Source organism: Molothrus ater, chromosome 5 (assembly GCF_012460135.2).
Source record: "Molothrus ater isolate BHLD 08-10-18 breed brown headed cowbird chromosome 5, BPBGC_Mater_1.1, whole genome shotgun sequence".
NCBI classification, from domain to species: domain Eukaryota; kingdom Metazoa; phylum Chordata; class Aves; order Passeriformes; family Icteridae; genus Molothrus; species Molothrus ater.
The window spans coordinates 50,104,927-50,127,989 of NC_050482.2; the positions used below are offsets into that span (position 1 = coordinate 50,104,927).

A 23,063-nucleotide genomic window follows, 5' to 3' on the forward strand; every position below is an offset into this window, starting at 1 on the left:
CTTGGTGAAAATTCTTGTGCCAGATTCTGCCTGGATACTCCTGTGGTTCTGTCATTGAGCTTCTGCCCTAACCTTGAGTCAGTCAATTAACTACTTGTCCTGGAAAAAAGTGGATAGTAGGATTTAGCAAACGAGGCCATTTGCAGCATTAAATGCATGTTTGTCCAGCATTTCACAGTCCTCCAAAGGAAAGTGCTACAGAAGCTGGTGAGCTGCTCCATTAATGTCTCTTCATTGAAAGCTTTATGCAGCACTTAGAAGATGAAATAGTGCACCAAGTTTCTGTTGGCTGTATTGATCAAACTTATTTTAACCTCTGTTTATGCTTCTTACTTTCTGCAAATCCTCTCAGAAATTGCTGTGCTGTATTCCCATGCAGCCAAGATCTCCTCAGGAATGCAGGATATTGGTCACTGAGCCTCACCATCCATGCACAAATAAATGAATTATATGATTCAGTGGTTACCAGATATAGAGCTCCCCCTCTCATGTTGAATTCCCACATTTCTCATTCCTCCCTCTCTCTTTCTTTTTGTAATTACTCTCCCATTTTCTCTGTCCCCAGTGCTAGGGATTATACACACAGTATTCCTGGTTCCAAGCTATACTGCTGCCTTCTTGGTTTTATGGAAGCTTTCTCTGCGGGAAAGGAAGAAACATGGTCACTACTCTGCTGGATGAAAGATGAACAGCATGACTGAGGAATGTGCCACGGGGAGCAGGGAGCTGGGGGCAGCCCCTGCACAGTGCTCTTGTAGGTGCTCAGGAACTGGGAAGCGTTTACCAGATTGCTGGCAGAAGCCATCACATCGTTTCTCTCTACTGATGATGTGTGAGATATTTGTAGGGAGATTTTTTTTCTGTTTTCATGCTAACAGAGGCTGGGGCTGGAAAGGAAAGCCATGATTTTTGGCAAAGCTTGCCGGAGGTGACATGGAAAGAAGGAAGGGTCTCTCTGACAGAGCCAGCTTGCCGTACTCGCTGTGCTCGCTTCTGCTCAGACAGAAAGGGATGGTGGGGGGTGGCGTTGTGAGGCCTCACAGCTCCACCCCGAGGTCACCTCATCTGCCTTCACCAGCTTCAGCCTGATGCTTCCCACAATGCTCCTCATTTCTTCTCAGGCCACTGTTTCCAGGCATGCTGGAAGGGCAGAGAAATAAGATGGGGCAATAAAAAGAACAAGTGTTAAGGAAGGAAAGTTGGAAACAACAGATTCCTTCCCCCAGCACCCTCTATGAGAGTTGGAGAGCCAATGTGGAGAGCTACTGCCAGAGAAGGGGGAATGATGAGAGTGTGCTGATCCCCCCAAGAGAGAGTCAAACACCTCTGCAAAACAGAGTTTGTACTGGTTTAGGGCAGATGGATTTATGAGGGAGGGAAATGGGTTGTTTCATATAATTTTATTGATCTCCTTGATACACTAACCAGCGTTTTATCTCCCTGAGTCCTGGGATTATATGAACTTAAAAAAAAAAAAAAAGAAAACAACTTTATAACAGAATTGTTTCTAGATGTCATGGCTGCAGGGAGAAGCTTCAAAACATGACTCATAAGCATGTGAAATACCAGAGAGCAAAACTAAAGAGATTTCAAACGATTAGAAAACACAAACAAACTAGTAATGTTGGAGTCCTACTCATCTGAAATGCTTGCTTTTGGCAACATCTTGTCTCACCAGTTCTTAACACCGCCTGCTGCCAACACAGATATTTGCCTTTCTGTGGGCTTGGTATCTCCGCAAAACATCCACCCCAAAAGCTGTGACCGTAGGAAGGGTCTTTGTCCAAACAAAGATTAATCATGAAACAGATGGGTCGGTCCACCAACACTTTTGCACATAATCTGATGTGCAGCTGCAGCGTGTGCTCAGTAGTGCTTCGAAGAGGGGAGACAGTTTGGGGGACTGGCTGGAGCCTGTTCACCATCATGTGCCTCTGTTTACTGTCCTCAAACCTACAAAGGTTGGGAGATGTGATACTCAGGTACTCAGGTGACAGACTCATTAAAAGGGGATGAGAGGGAAGCTTTAGCTAAGCATCAGCACAGGATGGGATTTTGAATTTCATTTTTATTGCAAAGCCTGTTGGAACAAGATCTTTTTAGTGATGGGCTGCCAATCACTGACACTCACTCTGGACAATGGTCCTGAGAGCTCATTTCCCAGGATTTGATTATGTTTTGAACACCTGCAGTACACCAGACACCTGAGCAATGGTCATACATAGATGACTAAAGATAAAGACACATCAAAGGACTAAACACTTCTGCTTCCCTGGGTGTGGAAATACAGGTGTTTCTTTCCATATGGATTTGTATCCTATATTCCTGTAAGTCCCCCGTCCACACCTCCTATTGCCATATCCTTTTCACAGTGAGAGTCCACTTCTAACATGGCATGTCAGATTCCTCAAGTTTTCCTACTGATTAGGTGAGAGACACTTGATGGTGTGTGTGATTTGAAACTTAGGCCAAGTAAAACATACAACCATTAGTTTCCACCGAAACATCTTAATAAGGGCAGCTCTTTAGGTTTCTTTCCTCATCCAAGCCACTGATTGTCACTAAACTTGCCAGCTTGGCCATGCAGGAGCACAGGAGCCAATGCTCTTGCAGCCAACCAAGCTAAAAAAGCCGTCCCTCCCCAAAGAAGAAAATCCAGACCATTTCTTTTTTCCATATAGTATGGTTATTTTGAACGTCATAACTTTATTGAGACACCAGTAGTTACCACCTTCACTTTGTTAACCACAAATATATAGGACATTGTAAACACAGGTGCCGAGGTGGCGGGGTTTGCTGTAGTTGAATTTCGGAAGGGACAGGGGGCAGGGGGAGGAGGAGGAGGAGGAGGAGGAGGGGGCTGAAGGGACACTCGGGCTTAGACAAGACCACTCAGAGGATCCTGTATGCGGCAGGCCATCCATGAGTCATCGGGTATACGTATATATGTATAGCTTTATATTATACATCTCTTTAAATATATATATATAATATATATACTATACACAGGCAGTAATGTGGCAGGGGAAGGGGCAGGGCAGCCCAGGTGATGTTACAAATGCCACACAGGCAGCAGGGAGTTGTCTGGATGGATGGTTTGAACTTGCTGCATGAGGTGGCCTCACTGGGTTCCTTACCTTGTACCTGCTCTGGGGATGGGAGCTGAGACTCCTGTGGGAATCACCCTGCAATGCTGCCTTCCTGGGTCCTCCCAAGTGCTTGCAAGGGTACAGGGACAAAGACACCTCCTCCCCTGTGGGAACTGCCAGGAATAACGCAGAGAGGAAGGGCATGTGATGAGGTGATGAACGGGGTGGTGGGGACATGGGGGATCCAGGGATGGGGACCCATCAGGAGGCTGAATGCACAGACAGAACTGGGGCAACATTTCATCATCTCTTTGCCCTTCACAGCCTCTGCTTCCACAAAACAGTCCCTTACTTGGGGGCTTCATAAAATAAGAAGACATTACGGGGCCATTGCTTCCAACAAGGGATGTGTAATCCCTGTTATCGGAACAAATGGCAGAGGGGGAAGAAAGCTGCCTTATCATTTTGCTTATACAGCCTTCCCTCTGATCTCCTAATCTCTAGAGCAGGGCTGATCTCACCCACACTTAGAATGTAAAAGGGACATGTTCCAGTCAGCTGCTCAGGTCTCGCCTATGATCACCAGAAATAGGCAGCACCTTATCAGAAGCACCTAAGATAAGATAACCAGCCCTTTTGGTAGGTCTCTATGTCTCATCAGCTACAGAACCAGCCAAATGCCACTAGAAACTGCATTCTGCATTTTAAAGGGCTACATGCAAACAAGTAGAGTCCCCAGAGTGGCAGACCACTCCCAGGTCTGCCACCACCAACCCTCCACAGCAAAGGCTGAAAGCACACGAACCCAAGCAGAGTATGTCTTCTCCCATGAGTAAAAGCAAGAAGCTGTCTGAGTATCTACTGCTGTAGTGTCACATCAATTCTTTTCTTATGACGCAAAGCAAGGAGAACAACTGAGAGATGGGAAGTCACCCAAGATGAAGTCACTTGGCTCAAATCCCACTGAAGTGCTGGTTCTGAGCGGGAGGCTCATTCCTGCCTCGAGCCCACCTGAGCCATCAGCTGGTTACATGAGGGAAGCAAGCCCAAGAGGATAAAGAAAAGCTTGCTCATTAGTCAGCCCCAAATGGTGTTTAGCCACCTACGTAACTCTGATGGGAGAAGGGGCATGCAAGATGCTCCTGCACCACACCCCAAAACAGAGCCCCAGGTAGATCCCCTACATACTGCCTGTACCTCTCCTTATGTGCCCAGTCACTCACAGAGGAGGGACCTCCCAAAAGGTACAACATATTTTTGTGCTGAGGGATGGTTCCTTATAGCCTCCACCTCCTCTCGGTTCCCTCCCCACACCCCAAAGGAAAGCATGAAGGATGACACAGATGAATCTAGGTGAGTACAACTCACTTCTCTCCTGCTCCACCTCATCATTCATTCTTCTTCCCTGGTGGGAGACAAACAGGAGGGTGCTCCCCCCACATCCAGTCACAACAAACCTCTCTCAATAAAGTAAACCCGTCCCAAGCCTAAATATTAGGCTGAACCCACAGAAAATGAAGCTCAAGGGGCTTCCTTCCAAAAGGCACCCCTCTTATTTACAGTATTGCATTCACTCATAGGCACAGAGCAAGGGATGTGTGCCTGTGCCCAGTCATTCCTGCTGTGTCCTTAGGGCTACCTGATCCCCTCTCCTGTCCTCACCAGTGGGTAACAACCAGTGAGATGGGCCAAGCCTGGGGAGGACAAGCCATGGGGACAGCCACCAGCAGCAGCACAAATGTGCTGGAAGAACAGGAAGAAATGGTGCCTGTATATACAGGGGAGAACACTGCTCCACTTCCCCCTGCTGCTCTACAGTTTCTACCCCTTCCTTATCTTTGTGGGGCACTGGGAGGAGGGAAGGACTGGTAACCTTGGTGTCCTCCAGATGAGATATTCACACAACCACAGCCCAGACCTGTGTCCCATTCTCCCCACTCCTAAGGGGGCTATGAGGAATAGGCTGGATGTGCAGTGCAGGCACTGACAGATTTTGGATCTGCTGCTGATCTCTGCTACTGGGACCAGTGTTGCATCAAGCAGGGTGGCTATCTGGGGGATGGAGCTCCTCACTTCTGCAAGCCTGCTTCTTGTGCTCTGAGAGATGTCTGTGCCCAGGAGAATTGTCTAGGTAGCTATTGCTGAATTATTTCCATTTAGAGGAAACCTGGAATCTGTCTTCATGCACAGACCTAACTTTTAACTTGGAACAAAGAGTGGGCTTCCACAGTTGTGTCTTTACTTGGAGCAAAGTCATGAGGAGTGTGGAATGACACCCATAAGAGCTCTATCTAACAGTCACTGCTGCCACCTAGGCGAGGCTTTAAAGTCAGCCAGGATCTGAGACGCTGCAGAAGAGCACTGAGGTATGGTCTATGGCAAGTACAGAAAGACCAGTTTTCAGACAGCTCGGTCTGGCCCCAACCAATTCTCTGCACACCAAGACCTCTTCCCTATCTGAGTGGGAGGCAAAGCGCAGCCGTACAGGGCAGGACCCCTCCTGCTTGGCTGCACTCTGTGCAAGAGCCAGACACATGCTGGCTATCCCAGCAGCAGTATTTCTTCCTAAGTGGGGTCCTCCTCCATTCCTGTGTGCTACAAAGATGGTGTCAGCAAGAGGCTTTGCACTATTGTAAAGGAACAGAGAAACAGAGGAAGGTTCAACAGGACCTGAGGAGCAAAAGTGTCTTTCTTTTCCTCCTGGTCTGGGTGAAATGACAAAGCTCCCCTCTCCCCCTCGAACCAGCCCAGCTGGGATTGAAGGCTCTCTTCAAGAAAGCCCACCTCCTCCGTCCTTCCTCCCACAGGCACTGTGTCTGGGCCCAGAGGCTGGGCATGGCTCCCCTCCTGCTTCATCAAACACTGGACTGGGAAGAGCAGTGACTAGCAGGATGTACAGCCGAGGGGAATCATCCCACCTCAATCCAAGGGGGCTGAGGAAGGACTGAATCTCAGGGCACCACCCCTCTGCTCTGCTCAGTCTCTTGCTGTACCCTACAGACGTGCCTGCGATTTCTGATTGTACCTGCAAATCTTCCTTTTTCCCTTCCCATTTTTTCTTCTTGTACTCTCCTCCTCTCCAATACCACTTCTCCCAAACCCTCTAAAAATAAAGGCCCTCTCCCTCACTAGCATGTTGCAGGGAAAAGGTCCCTTGTCTTTACATGGAGAATGCTGTTCCTTCTGTCCTCCAGGCCCCTCCTCACACTCTTGAATGCTGACTCCAACACCATTCTCCTCCCTGAACCACCAGGTGCTACAAACCAATGTGGATGCTCCCACATCTACTCCAGCCTTTAGCAATACGCTCTCTTCTAGGAAGGTCCCCGGTCCCTCTCATTTCTTCTGTTCTGCCTCCAACACCCTTTCCCCTGCCCTGCCAGTACCATAGCTCCTCTCCTGTCCACAAGACAGACTCTGCCCTCTGTAACAAGGCAGAGGGAGAGGAAGAAAGGAGGGACTTTCCTATCGAAGTGCAGATTTTGGAAGAATTTGGTTCTGGCAGGTAGCTTGGTGGGAGAGGAGAAGGAATAGGTGATGGGGAAACCTTTTTTTCCTTTTTTTTTTTTGCCTTTTTTAAAAACAATAAATAAAAACAGATGACCCAGAAGGCTGGAGCATAGCTGAGAGCCACCTCTTGTACCACTATGCACGTGTCTTGTTTGTGCCTCGGCTTTCTGCCGGCAGTGGGAACGGGGGCAGAAGGGAAAGGGGAAGGGCAAGGGGCATCGGTGGCTCAGTAGTTCTGCGTTTGGTACCCCTGTGTCTCGGTGTCGAAAGCATCTGCTGGAGGGGGCTGCTGGTACGTCCCCACCGCATCTGGAGCATCCTCCTCGTTCGTGTAGGGAGCATAAGGCATGCCGGAGTCCTGGCTTGGGTCCATGTAGTCCTGGGAGAAGAGGGCCGAATCGGCACCCAACTGGAAACGCTGATACGCCAGGAACGCCTGGCCCACCTTTAAGGGAGGAGGTGGAGGGAAGACATGGGAAGCAGAGAGGGAAGAGGAAAAAGAGGAGGAACGTACCGAAAAAGAGAAACAAACAAAAGTGGGTTAGTAGTGGTTACGGATTAGTGTGCGAGGCCCGCCTGGCAGATCGCCGGTGAAACGCCCCACAAGCGTGGAAGTCCACGCTCTCCCACAGAAAGCATGAGCCCACAAGGAGAGAGAGCAGGGATGGCTGCAAGACCAGCTGGCTGTGTACAGCCTGCCAAGGCTCCCTGCTTTCTCTGGGATGTTCAGGGCACCTCCTGTCCGCCAGCGGGGTTTCACCAACATTGCACAGGTGGCAGAGGCTCAGTTGGCACTAGTTATCCCAGTCAGCCCCTCCTGGCTGTGGGAAGGCAATCTGCCTTGGCAACACCAGAGGGCTTGGCTGCTGGGCTGTGTCCATGAGGCCATTTGACTTGTAAAGGCCAGTAAGGAGAGCAGGATTTGACACAATGTACTGAGGTAGAGGTCACCCCCTGAAACACCTTCACCAGTCAACATCTGCAAGGTGTAGCACAGACCTTGGGAAGGAGCAGCAGGAAGCAAGGCAGCTGCTTCCCAGACCAGGGGACAGTTAGCAAGCAAACTGCTGTCTCCTGCCTCAAGCACCTTTTGGAGGACTGCAGGAGCCTGGGCACGGGGTTCAGCAGGCATGGCTCATTGTCCCAGAGCATCCCTGAGAGAGGTGAGGAGTCTAGCAAGTGACAGGGGAGAGGTTTTTGGGGAATGAGGTCTGGGAAGAAATGGAAGAGATAAAATAGTAGGGGCAGAGGGCATCTCCTGGCCGAAGTATTAGGTCTGAGCAGTCATCAAAAAAAGGCACAGTGGTGTTACACAGCATTAGTTAAGGTATGGGTGAAGGAGAGAAGGGAGCAGAAGAGGAGAAGAAATTGCCAGTTCCAACTCTCCAGAGGAGATCCCCTGTTTAATGGACAACTCCACTCCAATTCAATGGCCCATATCTTCCCATCCCATGCCCTGCAGTGAGCACACATTCATAGTCACGGGCACTGGAACCAGCTCTGCTCAGTGACTCCTCCAGCTGCATCCCTCCACCCCTTCCCCCAAATTCTCCCATCAGCAAGGGGCACTAAGGCAGCAAGGATGGGGAGTTAGGGAACAGGGTATTGTATTCCTCCTGAAAATTAATGTCTCCAAGTCTCCGGAAAGCCAGAAATGCGAGGCAGCCCTGTGAGGAGAGAGAGGGTTGTGGGAAGGAGAATCAGTAAGGTAGACCAAACCAGAGTGTTTGACTGAAATAAAAAACACCTGAGGAATTAAGGGAAGAGGATGCTGTTTTGGCCACTTGCAAGCCTGTGCATGGGAGAGGATCACTGCAGGTGATGGCACCTCCAAAAGTGTCCTGAGGGACCCCTTGCAAAAACCCTGCTGCTTGTCTCACTTTTTGCTGGAGCTCGCAAGGAGCTTTTGGCAGCCCTTGAGTGCAGGACACAGCTCATGAAGGGAACACACACTGCTGTCCCTCAATCCTGCCCGGTGTCACCGTGGTGAGGGTGCTGACAGCACAACCCTTTGCAGCCCCCCTTCCTCTTTGACAGCTCCTTGGTTTTATGGCACCTTTCCTATCTGGCCCCTGCCCAACATCAGGGCCTGTAGGAAGAGGAGAAGATAAAGCCACAAGGGCTTATGAATGGAGACAAGGGTAAAATGCTTTCCTGCTTGGCACTATCCTGTCACTTCAGAAAAAAATCACTTGTGCTTGGTGCAGTGAGAGGCAGGAGGAAGTCATCAGAGATATTTATCTTTCACCCAACAGTTTTTCCAGGAAACTGGCAATAAAGAACTTCTGAGGAAAGGGCAGTCTTAAGACAGGACTATCACCTTCCTCAAAGGCAACCCAGTGAGGTGGCACTCCAGTGGTGGGTGCAGAATCCAGAAGAACAATGATGACATCTTGCATGATGGGAGCAAAGGTGGGAGGGAGATGGGTGCAACCCCTGGCCTGCAGCTCCCTTCTCTGTTTAGTGTCTGTAAGGTTAAAATGATGCTGAAGTCCTCTGACACACAGAGAAAACAGTAACAGGTTGTCCAGAGAGGTAGTGGATGCCCCATCCCTGCAAACATTCAAAGTCAGATTGAACTGGGCTCTGAGCCATCTGATCTCGTTGAACATGTTCCTGCTCTTTGCAGGAGGGTTGGACTAGATGGCCTTTTAAAAGTTCCTTCCAACCCAAATTATTGTATGATTCTATGACAATGGTGGCTGGGGAGCTGGCTTGTCCAAGGTCTTATTAAAGGTCTGTTGAGAATGCTCCTTACAGGGATATGAAACTCTCTTGCTCACTGTACTTATTAGTGCTCTAAAACTTTTTTCCATGCAAGTTTTTGAGTCCCAAGTTTACTTCTCAACCGCTTCCTCTCCTGCATTTCCTTTTCAGAAGCCATGTGAACTGAGATCCCAGGGGCCCCACTCTTAGCCAGTCTCCTTTCCTTCCTCACAAGATAATACAGCACAGAGGACATTTGATCCCATGTCATGGCTACTCTACTCACCCAGGTAAAGATAGAGAAGAACGAGAACGTGATGGCTGCTCGGGCTGCATCCCCTCCCTCATTCAGGGGGTTGTCCTCTGGTTTCGAAGCTTGCCACTGGTTGGTCAGAAAGCAGAAGCCAACGAACCAGAGGAATGCCCAAAAGGCTGGGATGGACCACCACCGGTGTGCCAAAGGGAAGGACAAAGACAACAAGAAGATATGTGTGAGCATAACATATACATATTACATTTCTCTGGAAATTTCAACTCTGAGACCCACCACTGTGTTGCAGACTGGGCCAAACTGACTGCTCAGCCAGTCTGAGCCCAAGTGAGCTGGCAGGCTCCCTGACAGCAAACTGTCAAGGTGACCAAGAGGTGTCTGCAGAGAGCACCTCAGGAGAGTGCATTTGCTTGTGTTTGGATTGATCATAGGACTTGCATTTGGCCTTGGGAGGGAGCCTGAAGGGCTTCCAGTACTAGAGCAATCACCTGGGCTCTATGAAACAGCCACTGCTTCACAATCCTGTCCTGCAAGGACAAGCAAAGAGCAATTCCTTCACGGGAGCTGCAAAAGAGTGGGAAGCAGCTGGTCTGCAGTTACACGGAGACCAGCTTGTGCTCAGGACAGAACAGCTCAGGAACTCACATCAAGGAAAGGTGCTGAAAGATCACTAACACCTGTGCCCCCAGAAAAGGGTGAAGGTAGAAGGTACTCACCCTCTGCCAAGCACAGGCAGACACCTGGCAGTGAGGGAAATGGGCAGTCCAAAGCAACAGAAAAGCAGGGCACAATCCCTCCCCTTCTCTTGTCAGCTGTACATAGGATTGCTAGGCAAGGGGCTAACTGTGAAAGAACGTGCAAGCCCAAAGTCCTTAGCAAATCCAGGTGCGTCACCTGCTCCTGCCCTCACTCCATTCCTGGTCCCTCTGACATACTCCATGGGGAGCCTGACACTGAGTAGTTTGCCTGAGGGCTGGAATAAGCCAGCAGGGCCAAAGGGCTGGGAAGCTCACCTGAGACGCCGATGTCCGAGAGCACTGCCTTCTTGCGGTCCTTGACGCTGCTGATCTGCGGGAAGTAGGCATCCAGGGCCAGGTAAAGAAGGCAGCTGAGGAAGGCGAGGACACCCACGGTAATGCCATAGTTGCAGGCATTGTGATTGCGGTTGAAGATGCAGTGCTCTTCCACCTCATCCACACGGTTCACGTACCCTTCATTGACAATGGAGCCGAACACCACGATGGAGAACACCTGGAGGGGAGGGAGGCCAGAGACACATCAGGGCAAGCCCCATCTCTCTGCACCAGCAGAAAGGAGCAGAGCTCTGCAGGGGACAGACACCCTTCACCAGCACCTTTCTGCTCTGCTGAGCTCCTGCCCGGCTGACTTGCTTGGGTTGTAGCCACAGGGAATTTACTGGGAACATGGTCTCATTTTATTTCTGAGGATTAACTTATAATAGGACATTTTTAGATTGAACCTTTTTATCCATCTGACCTAAAGTGATGCAAAGCAGTTGCAATCTGGAATAAGGGTGGCTTCCCACAGACACACAGGGAGGTGACATGGAATGTAAATTGGGATATGGTTTTGGTGTGGGTGCCTGCATACAATGGCTTCTAGTAGTGGAAATCCTCTTAGTTTGCACTTACTCTCCCACTCACTCCTTTCTCTTCAAGAGATTAATTGTTTCTACCAGGCATCTGTTCACTGATTTTATCTATCAAGCTACTACGCTCTTTACCCCATCCACCCTCCCACAATCCACAGCCCTGCTTGCTCTGCAGCTCCATTCTGCTGGGCTTCTGTTCTCCCCATTTCCCCACACTACACACCTCTCTCCACCAGTTTTCCATCAGCCCACTCCATGACACCACCTATCCTGTCCACTCACCCATATGCCAACACCCTCCAACCCTCCCCATAGATTTCAGGGGCCAAACATCCCCACTCCAGGTCCACTTGTAAGGGGCCACTTTGAGTCCTCCCTACCTGTCACCACCACTGCCACTGCATGTTATTTTAAATCAGGCAGAATTAAGGATGAGTCCAGGTAGAAATGCCCTAATCCGCAGTTGCTGGTCTAATCTTTGCTCATGGGCTTAGCCTTCACCGCCTGCCACAAGGCTGTCCCTCTTTGACACAGCAGGTTCACCAAAGCACAGAGCTATTTACAGCAGCCCCAGTCCTGCACCTTGCATCTCAAATAAACAGCTTCCCCTTCCCCACAGAAGAAAGAGGGGAATATTAAGGCAGCATGTACAGATTTTTCCTGGCAAGTCATCTGGAGACCCTCACTAGGAACAGCTGACTGGATGCTGCCTGCAAGAAGAGCCTCAGGGAAATGGGAATGGGACCTCAAGCATGGGATGAAATTACATATGAAGTGCACTAGGGCATCACCAGGGTACTCTGCCAGCCTGGGAGATGTCTGCACAACAAGACTTGGCACCTTTGAAACCACCCTCCCATCCCCAAGGAAAAGCAGCACACAAGAAGATGAGGAGGTCAAGTCTCCTGTAAGAAGTGGAGCTTGGTCTGAGTGTTTGCCTGGTCAGGATCCCAGTTCCACTTAACCCAACCCAGCACCAGAAGACAACCCAGAAAGCAGAGAAGCAGCTTTGTGACTGCAGGGAAAATGGCTGATTAATGCCAACCCAATACACCACCTATTATCAGTGAGGTCGGATACCTGAGATCCAAAGCACAGACCTCTGCTGCTTGGCCTGTGCCATCAAGATCCAGAGGAAAAGCCTTACTCAGAGTCCCTCTACAGCCCTTGGGCAGACACTCAACATCAACCACGTTTCACCTGCAAAACTCCAACAAATATCCACTGACAACCAATATTAGTTTTTCACCTCAAGTCTTGTAATTGGGTCACACTTGGGTTGTTGAAACTGGGTGTATCACACTAGAGCAAACTAAAAAAAGCTGGAAGCTGGTGTTCCTAAGCGTAGGAGCTATATGGGTTCTCTGAAAATCATAAGAGCTTTTTAAGTTTAGAAGTAAAATAACTGATTTGTCCTCCTCCTCCTCCTCCTCCTCCTTCTTCTTGCAAATCAAGATTGATCACATTTTGCAGAAATTGCCTGTGAAAATTAAATAAGAATCTATTCTGTTAGAAGCAAAGATTTAGTCCTCAAAATTTCAGCCTGAATGGTTTGGAAAGCAGCAAAATTGCAGAAAATTACAGCTAGGCTCTTTCAGTAGGATGTCTCACACACCTTCACAACAGGCTGGGCTGGCAGGTCTGCTAGGGTCATTGAATATAACACCCTGCTCTTCTGACCCAAGGGAGAGCTGACAGACTCCTGAAGTGACATCCCAATGTGAGGCTGTGACCAGCACTGATGCTGACACCTGAAGTACCAATCTCCATATATTGAGCTTACAAAGTGGGTGCCCTGTTTTCTGCAGCATCACACAGAAGGCCTATCTTCTCTTTGGAAGATGAGGAACAGCCTCTAAAGTAGCATAGTCTGCTGTTCAGTTTTGGTTTAGGACTCAAAACTAGTAAAATGTTGACTCCCTGAGTCAGACAAACCCTTGCAATGAGATTTATTGCGAGTCTCTGCTTAATCATTTGGGATGAATGAACTTTTGCAATGGTCTCTCCCCAGAGACACATCTGTGGAGATACATCCTGATACACATCTCCTCTCTGCTCCTACCTTTGGGTTTGCTGCTGGGCTGGACAGACGAATTTCTTTTTGCATTTGCTCTTTCATACCTTTTTATGCTGGCACATCATAAAGGCACAGCTTAGAGTCACAAGACTAGAGGAACATCTCCCTCTCCCTAATTTTCAAGCAGAGGTGGCATTTCTAACTTCCTTTCTCCACCTGCAGTCAGCCAAGATGCCAGACTTCTCTCCTATGAAGAGAAACCTGTTTCCTAGCCTGGAGGTGCCCAAGGGATATTTACAGGCAAGCATCTGGGTTCAGATGATCTTAGGAGTTTTCTAGGGAGATTGCACTAAGCATGTTCTCACTTGTGAGCAGAATAAGACACTGTGGATGCTTATCCTCTCTGTCCTGAAACAGCCATCCCAAAGTACTCTTTGTCCTTAGGAAAGCTTTCTATGGACCAAAGCACACTAGCTTACAAGATGTCTCCTTCTCTCTGTGTTTTCCACACCATTGGCATCAGCTCTGATCCATGCTCCACTCCCTGGCACTGCAGAGAGGGCAAAGAGAGGGTGTGCTCCCTTTGCCAGCCTGTCACCACCCTGGTGGCACAGCAAAATGCCCACTGTGCACAGAAGCCTTGAGCTGGGCTGGGTTACACTGACTGGGCAAGAATGGGCAGGCTCAAACCAGAGATTCCAGGCAGACCTGGACAGCAAAAGAACCAACTGCTGCTGCTGCTGCTGCTGCTGCCAGGCAACATCACCTCTTTCATTGCCATGATGTCCATCCCTGGAAACTGTTGTGACAAACAATTTTCTAAAAAAAATCATAGTTATGAGCTTAGATCTTGCAGCCTTTAGGAGAAACAGTTGCACACTTCATCCATGGCAGCTATTCCTTGTTGGTAAGGGAGCAGCTGGGTGGAAGCTCACTGATGTGGCAAGTCATCTTAGAAAGAGCAAATATATTTTATTTCCTTGATTTCACAATCCATGCCCTGAAAGATGATCCAAGCAGCAGATGCAGAATGAATGACTGCTTAGATTATAAACAAAGCACCAAGTTTCAAGGATGAAGTGTTTACGTTCCTGTTCCTGGCACATCTGCAGGACTTGTAAGGAAACACCAGTGACCAACAGCACTGGCACAAGCCTCTTACTGCTCTGTGTTACTGCTGCTTGTGTCTTCTCCCCCCATTTGACACTTGCTGCACAAAGCCTTGCCTACAGCCATTGATAAAGTGGCCCAAAATACACATCCAACTGCAAAGAGGAGGCAAGGAGAAGATGGCAGAAGTCTTCTCCTGACTGAGAAGTGAGATGCAGACAAGTGGCTTGTGCTCAAGCCAACAGGAGGTCTCCCGAGGCTCCCAAATGCAGCCCATACTTCCACTCTGCAGAGGGAGATCACTGGCCACTTTCCTATGCTTGGTAATGAAAACCAGCCAACCATCTCCAGCTTTGTGCTCTTAAGCGGCCTCATTTCTTCAGCAAGGCTACTTAAGTCAGTTAACAGACTTGAACTAACTAGATTTTTAGGTTGAGAGGGTTTCTTTAAGCCTCCAAGAACAACATCAATTGGGCAGATGTGTGGCCTGTCTGGAGGTACTCATTTAATAAGCAGTAATATATTTGGCTACACTCAAAAAAGGGACAGAAAAGAGCACGTGGAAAAGATCTGACCAACTCAGCCCTGCTACTGGGACTGGGCTTTGCTCCACTTCACTGCTCCTTACACACCATGTCCATATAGGTTGTTGCAATCATTTTCCTCGATTCCTGTTTCCATCCAAGAGTTTTGAGGACACCAAGTGCAGCCAGAGCCAGGTGCATTGCAAAGCTGACACAGGCAGAGCACTGTGCCAAGAGACGCAGCAAAATGAAGTTAATGCTTAGCACTGCAGGGAGGAGACAGAGAAGCTGAGAGTTTTCCTTTCCTTGTTTCTCAAGGGGCTCATGCTGGCCATTACAAGCATGTAAAGGCTCATTACAGTGAGAAAAGTGCAAACCAGGCAAAATTCTGCCTCTTGTCATAAAACGCCTTTTTTTTTCCCCTTTGGCAAACTAGGTGATCTGGTTTTGCCAAAGGCAGAGGTGAGACATGAGAAGAGAGGCTCTCCAGTCCCTCCCCACTGCAGGCTCAACCCTGCAGAAAGCCAGGCAAAACCTCCTGAGCATCATGTGAGGTGCTTTCCACCATGCTGCCCATCCCCAGCCGTGCATCAGACGCTCCTGAGCATCATGTGATGGATGCAAAGCACGGCCAGCCTCTGGCAGTGCATTAGGATTTTCCTGTACCTCATCCCAGCACTTTGTCAGGCTGCCTTCCTGATTTCATCCCCAAGATCCCCATGGTGGCTGTGGTTGGGATGAGGCTGAAGAGGGTTTCTGCCGAGCTGCCTGCTTGGGCTGGCTGCAATGCCCTCCAGTCAGAGCCTCTGTCGCACTGCGTGCTGCCTCTCCCTCTCACATACCCCCTTTTTTATTCTGTTATAGAGAGGAAATAGTTTAATGACATAATATTCCTCGTGGGGCTTTAAATCAAATCCCCCTCCGGCAGAACGAAGCCATAACCTCTTCTGAGTTTGATCTGGTAATGACCAGGAATGAAATTTTTCTGTTTAAAAAGAAAGCAAGAGCAGGAGACGGTGCAAATGATAAACTGGCAGAGATGATCTGGCTTTCATTTTCATTCAGCCACTTGCAAATGGAGTCTCTGGAAAGCTTTGGAGTGCCCTGCACAGACATGGAATATAATAATTATTATTATTATTGTCATTAAATTTACTGGTATTTAGTTCATTTTGAAGAAAACACATGCAGCTTTTGAGATGCACGGGACTGGCAGCTTGGAAACAGGCGGCCTCTATTTATTCCCCCCAGCCAGCACCACGCAGGCAGCAAACAACTCCTGCCCACAGTCTCGACAGTCTGAGCCTTGTGCAGCTGCTGGAGGAGGCCAGTCTCCCTGGACTCCATTTCCCTGAACATGGCAGAGGGGAAAAGCACGGGTGTGCCAGTACTTCCCTCCCAGCACACCCTCCCTGGCCATCAGCCATGTGGCACCAGCTCCCCAGCCAGGGCTGAGCCGGAGCAGGTGACTAAAGGCAGAAAGGCTCCGCATCCCTAATTCCTGCCATGGGATCTGGGACACACTTTCCTGGCCAGCCAGCCTTTTTTTTACACATGGTTTGGCAGCTGACTGCCTGGCCATTAACCCTTCTGCCTCCCACCAGATCTGTGCTCATGTCTCATGCACTTCCCATGGTTAAACAGCATCTTCTGTCCCACCACTGCTGGTGACAGCCCTCCACAATTTCATATCCATGGTGGTATCCAAGTTCTTCTGTACTTTCTAGATGGTCCCTACATTGCTGTGCCACTGGTCAGCAAAGTGGCTGCCTAAAAGTTGCTTTTTTTTCCCTGATGAAAAGCTCAGTTTTCTTTCTAGCACATCTCCCCCTCCTTGGCTTGGCTGTGTTCTCTCTCTAGGCAGAGAACGGCATGCCGTGCCACCTGCAGTGCCTGCTCCTCTTGCAGCCACACAGGTCCTCTCTGCTGCCTTGTTTCACACAAATATTTGCATTAGCCATGTCCCATCACCACGCAGCTCCTCTGCTTCTCCCCTGTATGCCTCTCATGTTTTCAAACATCAGACAACATATGGTTATTTTTTGCTCATGTTTCTGACTGTCTTTGGTCCCTATTGCTACTTCTCAGATTTTTATCTGGAAATATCATTAATGAGAGATTTGTTTCTGCTCCAAGATCCTTCCTGGAAATGCTGTGCTGGAAACAACACAACCTGCTATATCAAACCTGAATCACTGAGCAACTGTGCATATCTGTTGTTCATCTTGTGACATAGCCTTTCACCCAATCTTAATGACAGCAAAACCCCAAAATTCCTTTTGAAGCTGACCTAGGCAAGGGCATCCCATGAAGAACTGTCCCTAGGGCTTGACTGAGAGCACATGCTATGAACCTCCATGTTCCTTTCATCTGCACCAATTTATCTCACAAGCATGCAGCCAGTGAGCAAATGGGCTGCAGCAAAATGGAGTGGAGGAGCAGAGGCAGAAAGCATGAGCCATGGGTCAGGAACATGGGCAAGGTCTCAGCTAAATTAGCTGGGGACAGAAGGAAGGTGGGAGCCCAGTTGCAGCTGGTTTTAGACTAACAAGGCCTCCAGGCTCTAAGGCTCAGTTTAACTGCCATTGCAAGGCCATACTATGTGTCCTTGGGAAGAGACTAGTGGTGTTGTAAGCCAAGCATGAGTGTGGCAAGCCAGGGACCTGCTGGCAAGGCAGGAGATGGGGCTCTCTGCCATGCTGTGACTAGCTCCCATCCTCCAGCTTTCAGGTGCCAGCCTCTCAGGGAGAAGCCAGGAATGTGGTTCCTGTCCTTCACCTGCCTTGTCTGCTCAGCTGGAGCTGCTTGGGATGTGCTGTGCCTGTAGACACAGGGGACAGCCCTTCCTGTACCAGTTCAAATGTTCTGGATGCTCCTATCAGCCAAAGGACATGGTAGCACCAGCAGCAAGTGATGGAAAAGGAGACTGAGTGCCTCTCCTCACTGAACCTCCCTTCAGAGAGGCAGTGTCCTTGGTGTCAGAGGGAGACTTGGCACCTCAACCTATGTGACAAGTTTTAATGGGCTGCTTTGTCCGTGCAGCTCTGGTTAGAAATACTCTTACTCAAGCCCACGTCAAAACAAGCTGGGCCTGCTTCCACAAACTGAGTTACTTTTGCCTTGTTAGGCTTTTACATCAAGCAGCACTTCAGTTTCTCCAGCAAGCAGGTTTCCAAGCAGACAGGAGCACCTGGAACAACCTGTTTCAATTAGCATTTTACTTATTTATGGCGCCAGCGCTATATCCAACGCCTGTGGGTTGCAGAGGAGCCACCAGCTCCCCTGCACCAGCTGTGGAGAGCACTGCTGCACTGCCCTGTGGGTCAGGACACAGTGGGAATATGTAGGGATGTGCTCACACTTGCCTGCTTTATTTCAAGAAGAATCCTGGAGCTCTGCAGCCCCAGCTCGGTGTGGGTCACCCAATGCCACTAGCTCCAGCTGTAGCACCAATAGCTGCAGCTTCTGGGTCACCTAAACATCCAAACCTGACACAGGAACCCCACAGAGCCACCACTATCACCAGCACACACACCAGGCAACCTTTCTGGAAGGAGACACTCACTCTGCTGTGCCTGCTGACCTCCAAAGCACCCATGAAACCTGAGCTGTCTCACAACACTGTCGTGGTGGACAGATGTTCCAGAATTGCTAAACTCTTTCCACAGTTTAGCATTCCCCTTGTCAAATTTATCCTATCTCCTCTTCAGCAAGGAGCAACAGAAATAATCTTTGGTCATCCCATCTGTTCCTGATCCTGCAGTTCTCCCTGGAGATTTGCTGCTGCCTCAATTGGGCTGCAAACTCCATGGGCAGGAGCCAGTTTTGGTGCCTCTTAGTAAAAAGTCATGTGCACCTCTGTGCCATCATGAAGTGTCCTAAAAGGCAGCCTGACCCAAGCACAAGGTCACTGCCTAAGGAAGCAATCATGAGAATTTCTGCTCAGTGAAAGCTCATCACATGAAACAGGGCAAAAGGAGCCTCCAGCTTGCCCTGGAGGGACAATGCACCATTCATGCCGTGAGCAGGATAAAGGCAAATGAGATCTCGGAGATGGCAGGCAAAATACTTTCAGTGCATGCAAAAGCATGTGAGAGGAAGGATTCTCAGGGAGACCACGAGGAGGGAGAGCCCTTGGCCACCAGAAGAGTTTGGTTCATAGAGCCTGGCACTGCAAAGTCTAAGTATGGATGCAATCAGTTTATAAATACCCAGGGGAAAACACCAGGGACGGAAAAGCACCATTTAAACTGAAGGGCAAAAGATCACAAAAGTAAACAGATACCAAACAGATTTACAATGGAAAACCTCTGACCACTGGAGCCATGGAAGCCTCTCTCAGAGGAAGTGAGAAGGGAAGAAAACCACAAACTAGTCTTTTTTCAGAAAAGCTCATGCAATTTATGGAAGGGGCCATAAAGGGTCTGATGCTTGCGACAGCCTGAGAGAGGGTTTCACTGCCCACAGGGAACTCTCTTGGTGTCAAGTTTAAAGAAAAGACCAAAACTACAGCTAAATATTTGGTGTGAGCTTTTGGTTTCCCTGCTTTGTTAAAGGAGAGATGCTCAGGACAACACACAAGACCAAGCCAGTGGAAAAGCAGGAGAAGGAAGGCATAGCCTTGCACCATGATGGCCATGCCATCCTCCCTTGCTGAACTGCTGACCTGGACCTCCAGCTTCTGCAAAAGAACCTCAATTTCCAGGGCCAAGTGAAGTGCCTGGGGTAAATCCCATCCTGTCCTCTGTCAAGGTCAGATGGGCAAGGAGAAATAGCATGAGGTCCCAAGGAGATGCTGCTCTGTAGAAAGTGCCTCTTGCCAGGGGAGACCTTGCAGGGCACAGAAATGAGCTCAGCAATCAAGACAACAGTGTCTGAGATACTCTGAAGCAGATTAGGTGCCTAATTAAAAAACAAATGTATTTCTTGTTCTCTCTCCCTCACCTGGCGCCTCTGGGAAGCCAAAATCCTGCAGTGCTTGGATGAAAAAAACCCACCAGACTGAGAGGCAGATAGAGAAAACATAAAATTCTGCCACAGAGATTAGCAACGGGAGAGCCTTTGTAGGTCACATCACGTCCATCATCCCTGGGCACACAGGCTGGCTCCAGTCCAGCCTCCCAGGGGCGGGGGGCACGTGTACCCCCTCGCCTGGCGCCCAGCAGCAGCTCTCCCCTGCCAGTGTGATGTGCTGTACTGTAAACAAGCTCAGGCAGATGGACAGACAGACAGAATGCCCGCATTAATCAAGTCCTCAGCTGTCCTGGCACTCTCCAGCCACCCTCCAAGTCGCCCGGAGGAGATATCACACACGCACCGGGTTGGGAAGGCAAGGGCTGCCTCTCCACCACCACCAGCAAGCCAGGCTACCTTCCCTTTCCCTCCTTGATTGCACCTGGCACTGCTTTTATTTTATTTTATTTTCCCAAAGCCAGCCTGCCGCTTTGCCTCCCAGCTCCCGTGCGCATGTGTCTCCCCGACGCTCTGCCTGCCCTCCCTTCTCCTCTCCCGGCTCAGACCTCAATCTCTCCCCCGCCAGCTCGCTGCTGCAGCTCTGCTCCCTTAATCCCAATGACCTTCTTGAACAAACGCGCCAGCCCCATGGGCAGCCATGGATCAGCGTCACGGGAAGAGGGAGAAACCTTCCCGTGACACCCCCGTTAGGCTCCTCTTTCCCCCTGCCCCCTTCCCCGCGAACTACCAAGAGGAAAACGCTAAGGGAAGCAGGTTGGGGGGCTGAGAGGATAGGGGTAAAAGGCAGAGCAACATCCAGCCCCCACAGCCCCTTCAACTCCCCCAGCACGGCCTGAGCCCAGCACCCTCTGACCCACAGGGAAGCAATTCCAGGACTGCAGCATCCCCCTCCCAGGCTCCCCTTGTCACCCCACATCCTGCCGTCTCCCTGCGTCTACCATAAACAGATAGGCATGCAAGAGTGAGAAGACAGCCCACCCTGGAAAGCACCAGAGACAGAGACAGGGTCATGGTCCAACCTGACTCACCCTGTCCCTCCCCACGGGAGAAACCCCAAACCCGCCTGCTCTCACCCTATATGGGCCTGTACTCACACACACAGATACATGTGCATACAGCTGTACATCTGTGTGCATGCATACGTGTGGATATGCCTGGACATTTATACATACAGATATATATATATAAAACCAGAGACAGATCCCTACAAACATATCTATAACAGAGGCATAGCCATAAATGCTATGGAAGCATATATGTACATATCTCTGTGTACAGACCTAGTCTGTGTGGAGACATATTGATGGACACATGCATATTATATATATATGTGGATACATGCGCATACACATGCATATATAAAGCATATAACAATAAATATGTAATACATAACAGCATATGATGATAACATACGATAACATATAATGCTATATAATATACAGCGTAATGATTTTATGTGTGTGAGTATGTGAGTGTGTGAGTGTGTATGCAGGTGTGCGGGAAGGTCAGGGTCGGTGGCGGCCGCCCGCCCGTGAGGGAGCCCCGTGACCCCCGCAGCCCGGCGGGCCGCCCCCCGCCCCGGTGCCGGTGCCGGTGCTGCCCGTGGGGGCGGCGGGGCCTTACCCAGGAGACGAACCGCAGGATGGTCTGCGGCTGCCGGATGAAGGCCTGCGGGTCGAAGGCGCCGCCGGCTTTCCCCGCTCCGAAGGCGCCCCCGTCCATGGCGGCGCGGGGGTGGGCGGGAGGCAGGCGGGGGGCTCGGCGGGCGGTGCCGGGCTGCGCCGAGCCGAGCCGGGCTGCGCCGAGCCGCGCCGAGCCGCGCCGAGCCGAGCCGTGCCTGGCAGCCCGGCGGCGACGAGCCGCGCGCGCCCGCCCACGGGGACGCGCCGCGCCGGGAGCGCGCAGCCTCCCCTTCCCCCGCCCCGCCGCCGCCGCGGCCGCCCGCGGCACATTGCGGGAACAAACGCGGGGTCCTGGGACCGCAGGGTGCCGAGTGCCCGGGGTGCGGGCACTGCGGGGCGGGGAACACCTCCGGTACCAGGGCAGGACACCCAGACCCCGAGGCAGGGATGGGGGCGATGCCACCCCTGGGTTCTGCCGTGGGGCCCAGCAGGGCCAGCCCCCCGCCCGCCCACAGCCTCTGCTCGGCCCCAGGGAGCTGTGCCCAGCTCTGGACTCCCAAGTAGGGGACAAGGAGCCGCCGGAGGGGGTCCCGCAGAGGCCGCAAAGATGATTTGGGGTCTGGAGCGTCTCTTAGGAGGAGAGACTGCAGGAGCTGGGCCTTTTTATTCTGGAGAACAGAACACTAAGAGGGATCTCATTAATGCATATAAATATCTCAAAGGTGGGTGGATGTGCCAGACACTTTTCAGTGGTGCCCAGCAGAGCAATAAGCTAAAACACGACAAATTTCACTTCAACAGGAGGAAGAACTTCTTTACGTTCGAGGTGGCAGAGGCAACTGGAACAGGCTGCCCAGGGAGTGCATGGAGCCTCCCTCTCCGGAGACACCTCGTGCCTTCCCATGTCACCTGCCCTAGGTGTCCCTGCCTCAGGACGAGGTGATCTCCAGAGGTCCCTGGAGAAAAGGGACCTCTTTAGGGACTTTTAAAAGGGACTTTTTAGCAGTTAGTCCTGTCATTCTGGGATGCTGCCCCACAGAGGGATAAGGCTGGGCCCTTGGGCACAACCCATTATCCCTCACCAGGTGCCTGCCCTGGACAAAGATGCTCGGTGAGCCTCAGGATCACTCTGCAGCAAAGCCTGGGGCTCTCATTTCCAGCATCCACCACCCCACCCGCACTGCGTCCTAGGAGAGGGTGGGAAAAGGCCCTCTGTGAACATGGGGTGTCCAGATTTTGGGGAGACTCACTGACTCTAGGAGGCAGAGACTGGAAGATACACACCTTGCACTCCAGAGGCTGCAGCCTTGACAGTAACTTGGACTTCTCCATTTCTCACATTACCACCGCGGCCACTGGCACAACCCGAAAGGGATGTGTGGGGAGAAGCCCTCCAGCTTTAGGGGCAATTCCAGCTCCTTGACCTGTGCCTGTTGGGCAGAGTAGCTGCACACCAGTGGTCTGCTGGCTGCTGCAGAGTCCCTAATAATCTGAAATGGAAAGCAAGCCCTTGGGTTGTGACATGGTTCCCTAAGCTCAGCAGTGGAAGCCAAAAATGTACAAGAGTAAAAGACGCATGTACAAGGGAGATGGAGGAGCATTTATAGCCAAGCCATGGACTCCCATTG

General features: G+C 50.5%; 1 protein-coding gene across 2 annotated transcripts; it reads right to left on the reverse strand.

Moving 5' to 3' along the window:
• Positions 1 to 2,681: 2,681 nt before the first annotated feature.
• Positions 2,682 to 21,652, reverse strand: SYNGR1 (synaptogyrin 1). 2 transcript variants are annotated; one of them, XM_036401453.2, is made up of 4 exons: positions 21,437 to 21,642; positions 10,590 to 10,827; positions 9,592 to 9,737; positions 2,682 to 7,044 (listed from the first exon to the last, which is right to left on the reverse strand). In XM_036401453.2, exons 1-4 carry the CDS (start codon positions 21,533 to 21,535, stop codon positions 6,826 to 6,828), a joined length of 702 nt encoding a protein of 233 aa, XP_036257346.1. In that variant the 5' UTR covers positions 21,536 to 21,642; the 3' UTR covers positions 2,682 to 6,825. The 2 variants fall into 2 exon arrangements, with proteins under 2 accessions (XP_036257346.1, XP_036257347.1); XM_036401454.2 differs by lacking the exon at positions 2,682 to 7,044 and adding an exon at positions 7,051 to 8,266 and having other exon boundaries at positions 21,437 to 21,652.
• Positions 21,653 to 23,063: the final 1,411 nt, after the last annotated feature.

Bases quoted from the DNA above. Each gene is read 5' to 3' on its own strand.
- SYNGR1 (XM_036401453.2), bottom strand. From the start codon at position 21,535: ATGGACGGGGGCGCCTTCGGAGCGGGGAAAGCCGGCGGCGCCTTCGAC. The intron at 10,828-21,436 runs GTAAGGCCCCGC...CCTCCCCTCCAG, and splicing joins TCCTGCGGTTCGTCTCCTGG to GTGTTCTCCATCGTGGTGTT. The intron at 9,738-10,589 runs GTGAGCTTCCCA...GGTCCATCCCAG, and splicing joins CTCGGACATCGGCGTCTCAG to CCTTTTGGGCATTCCTCTGG.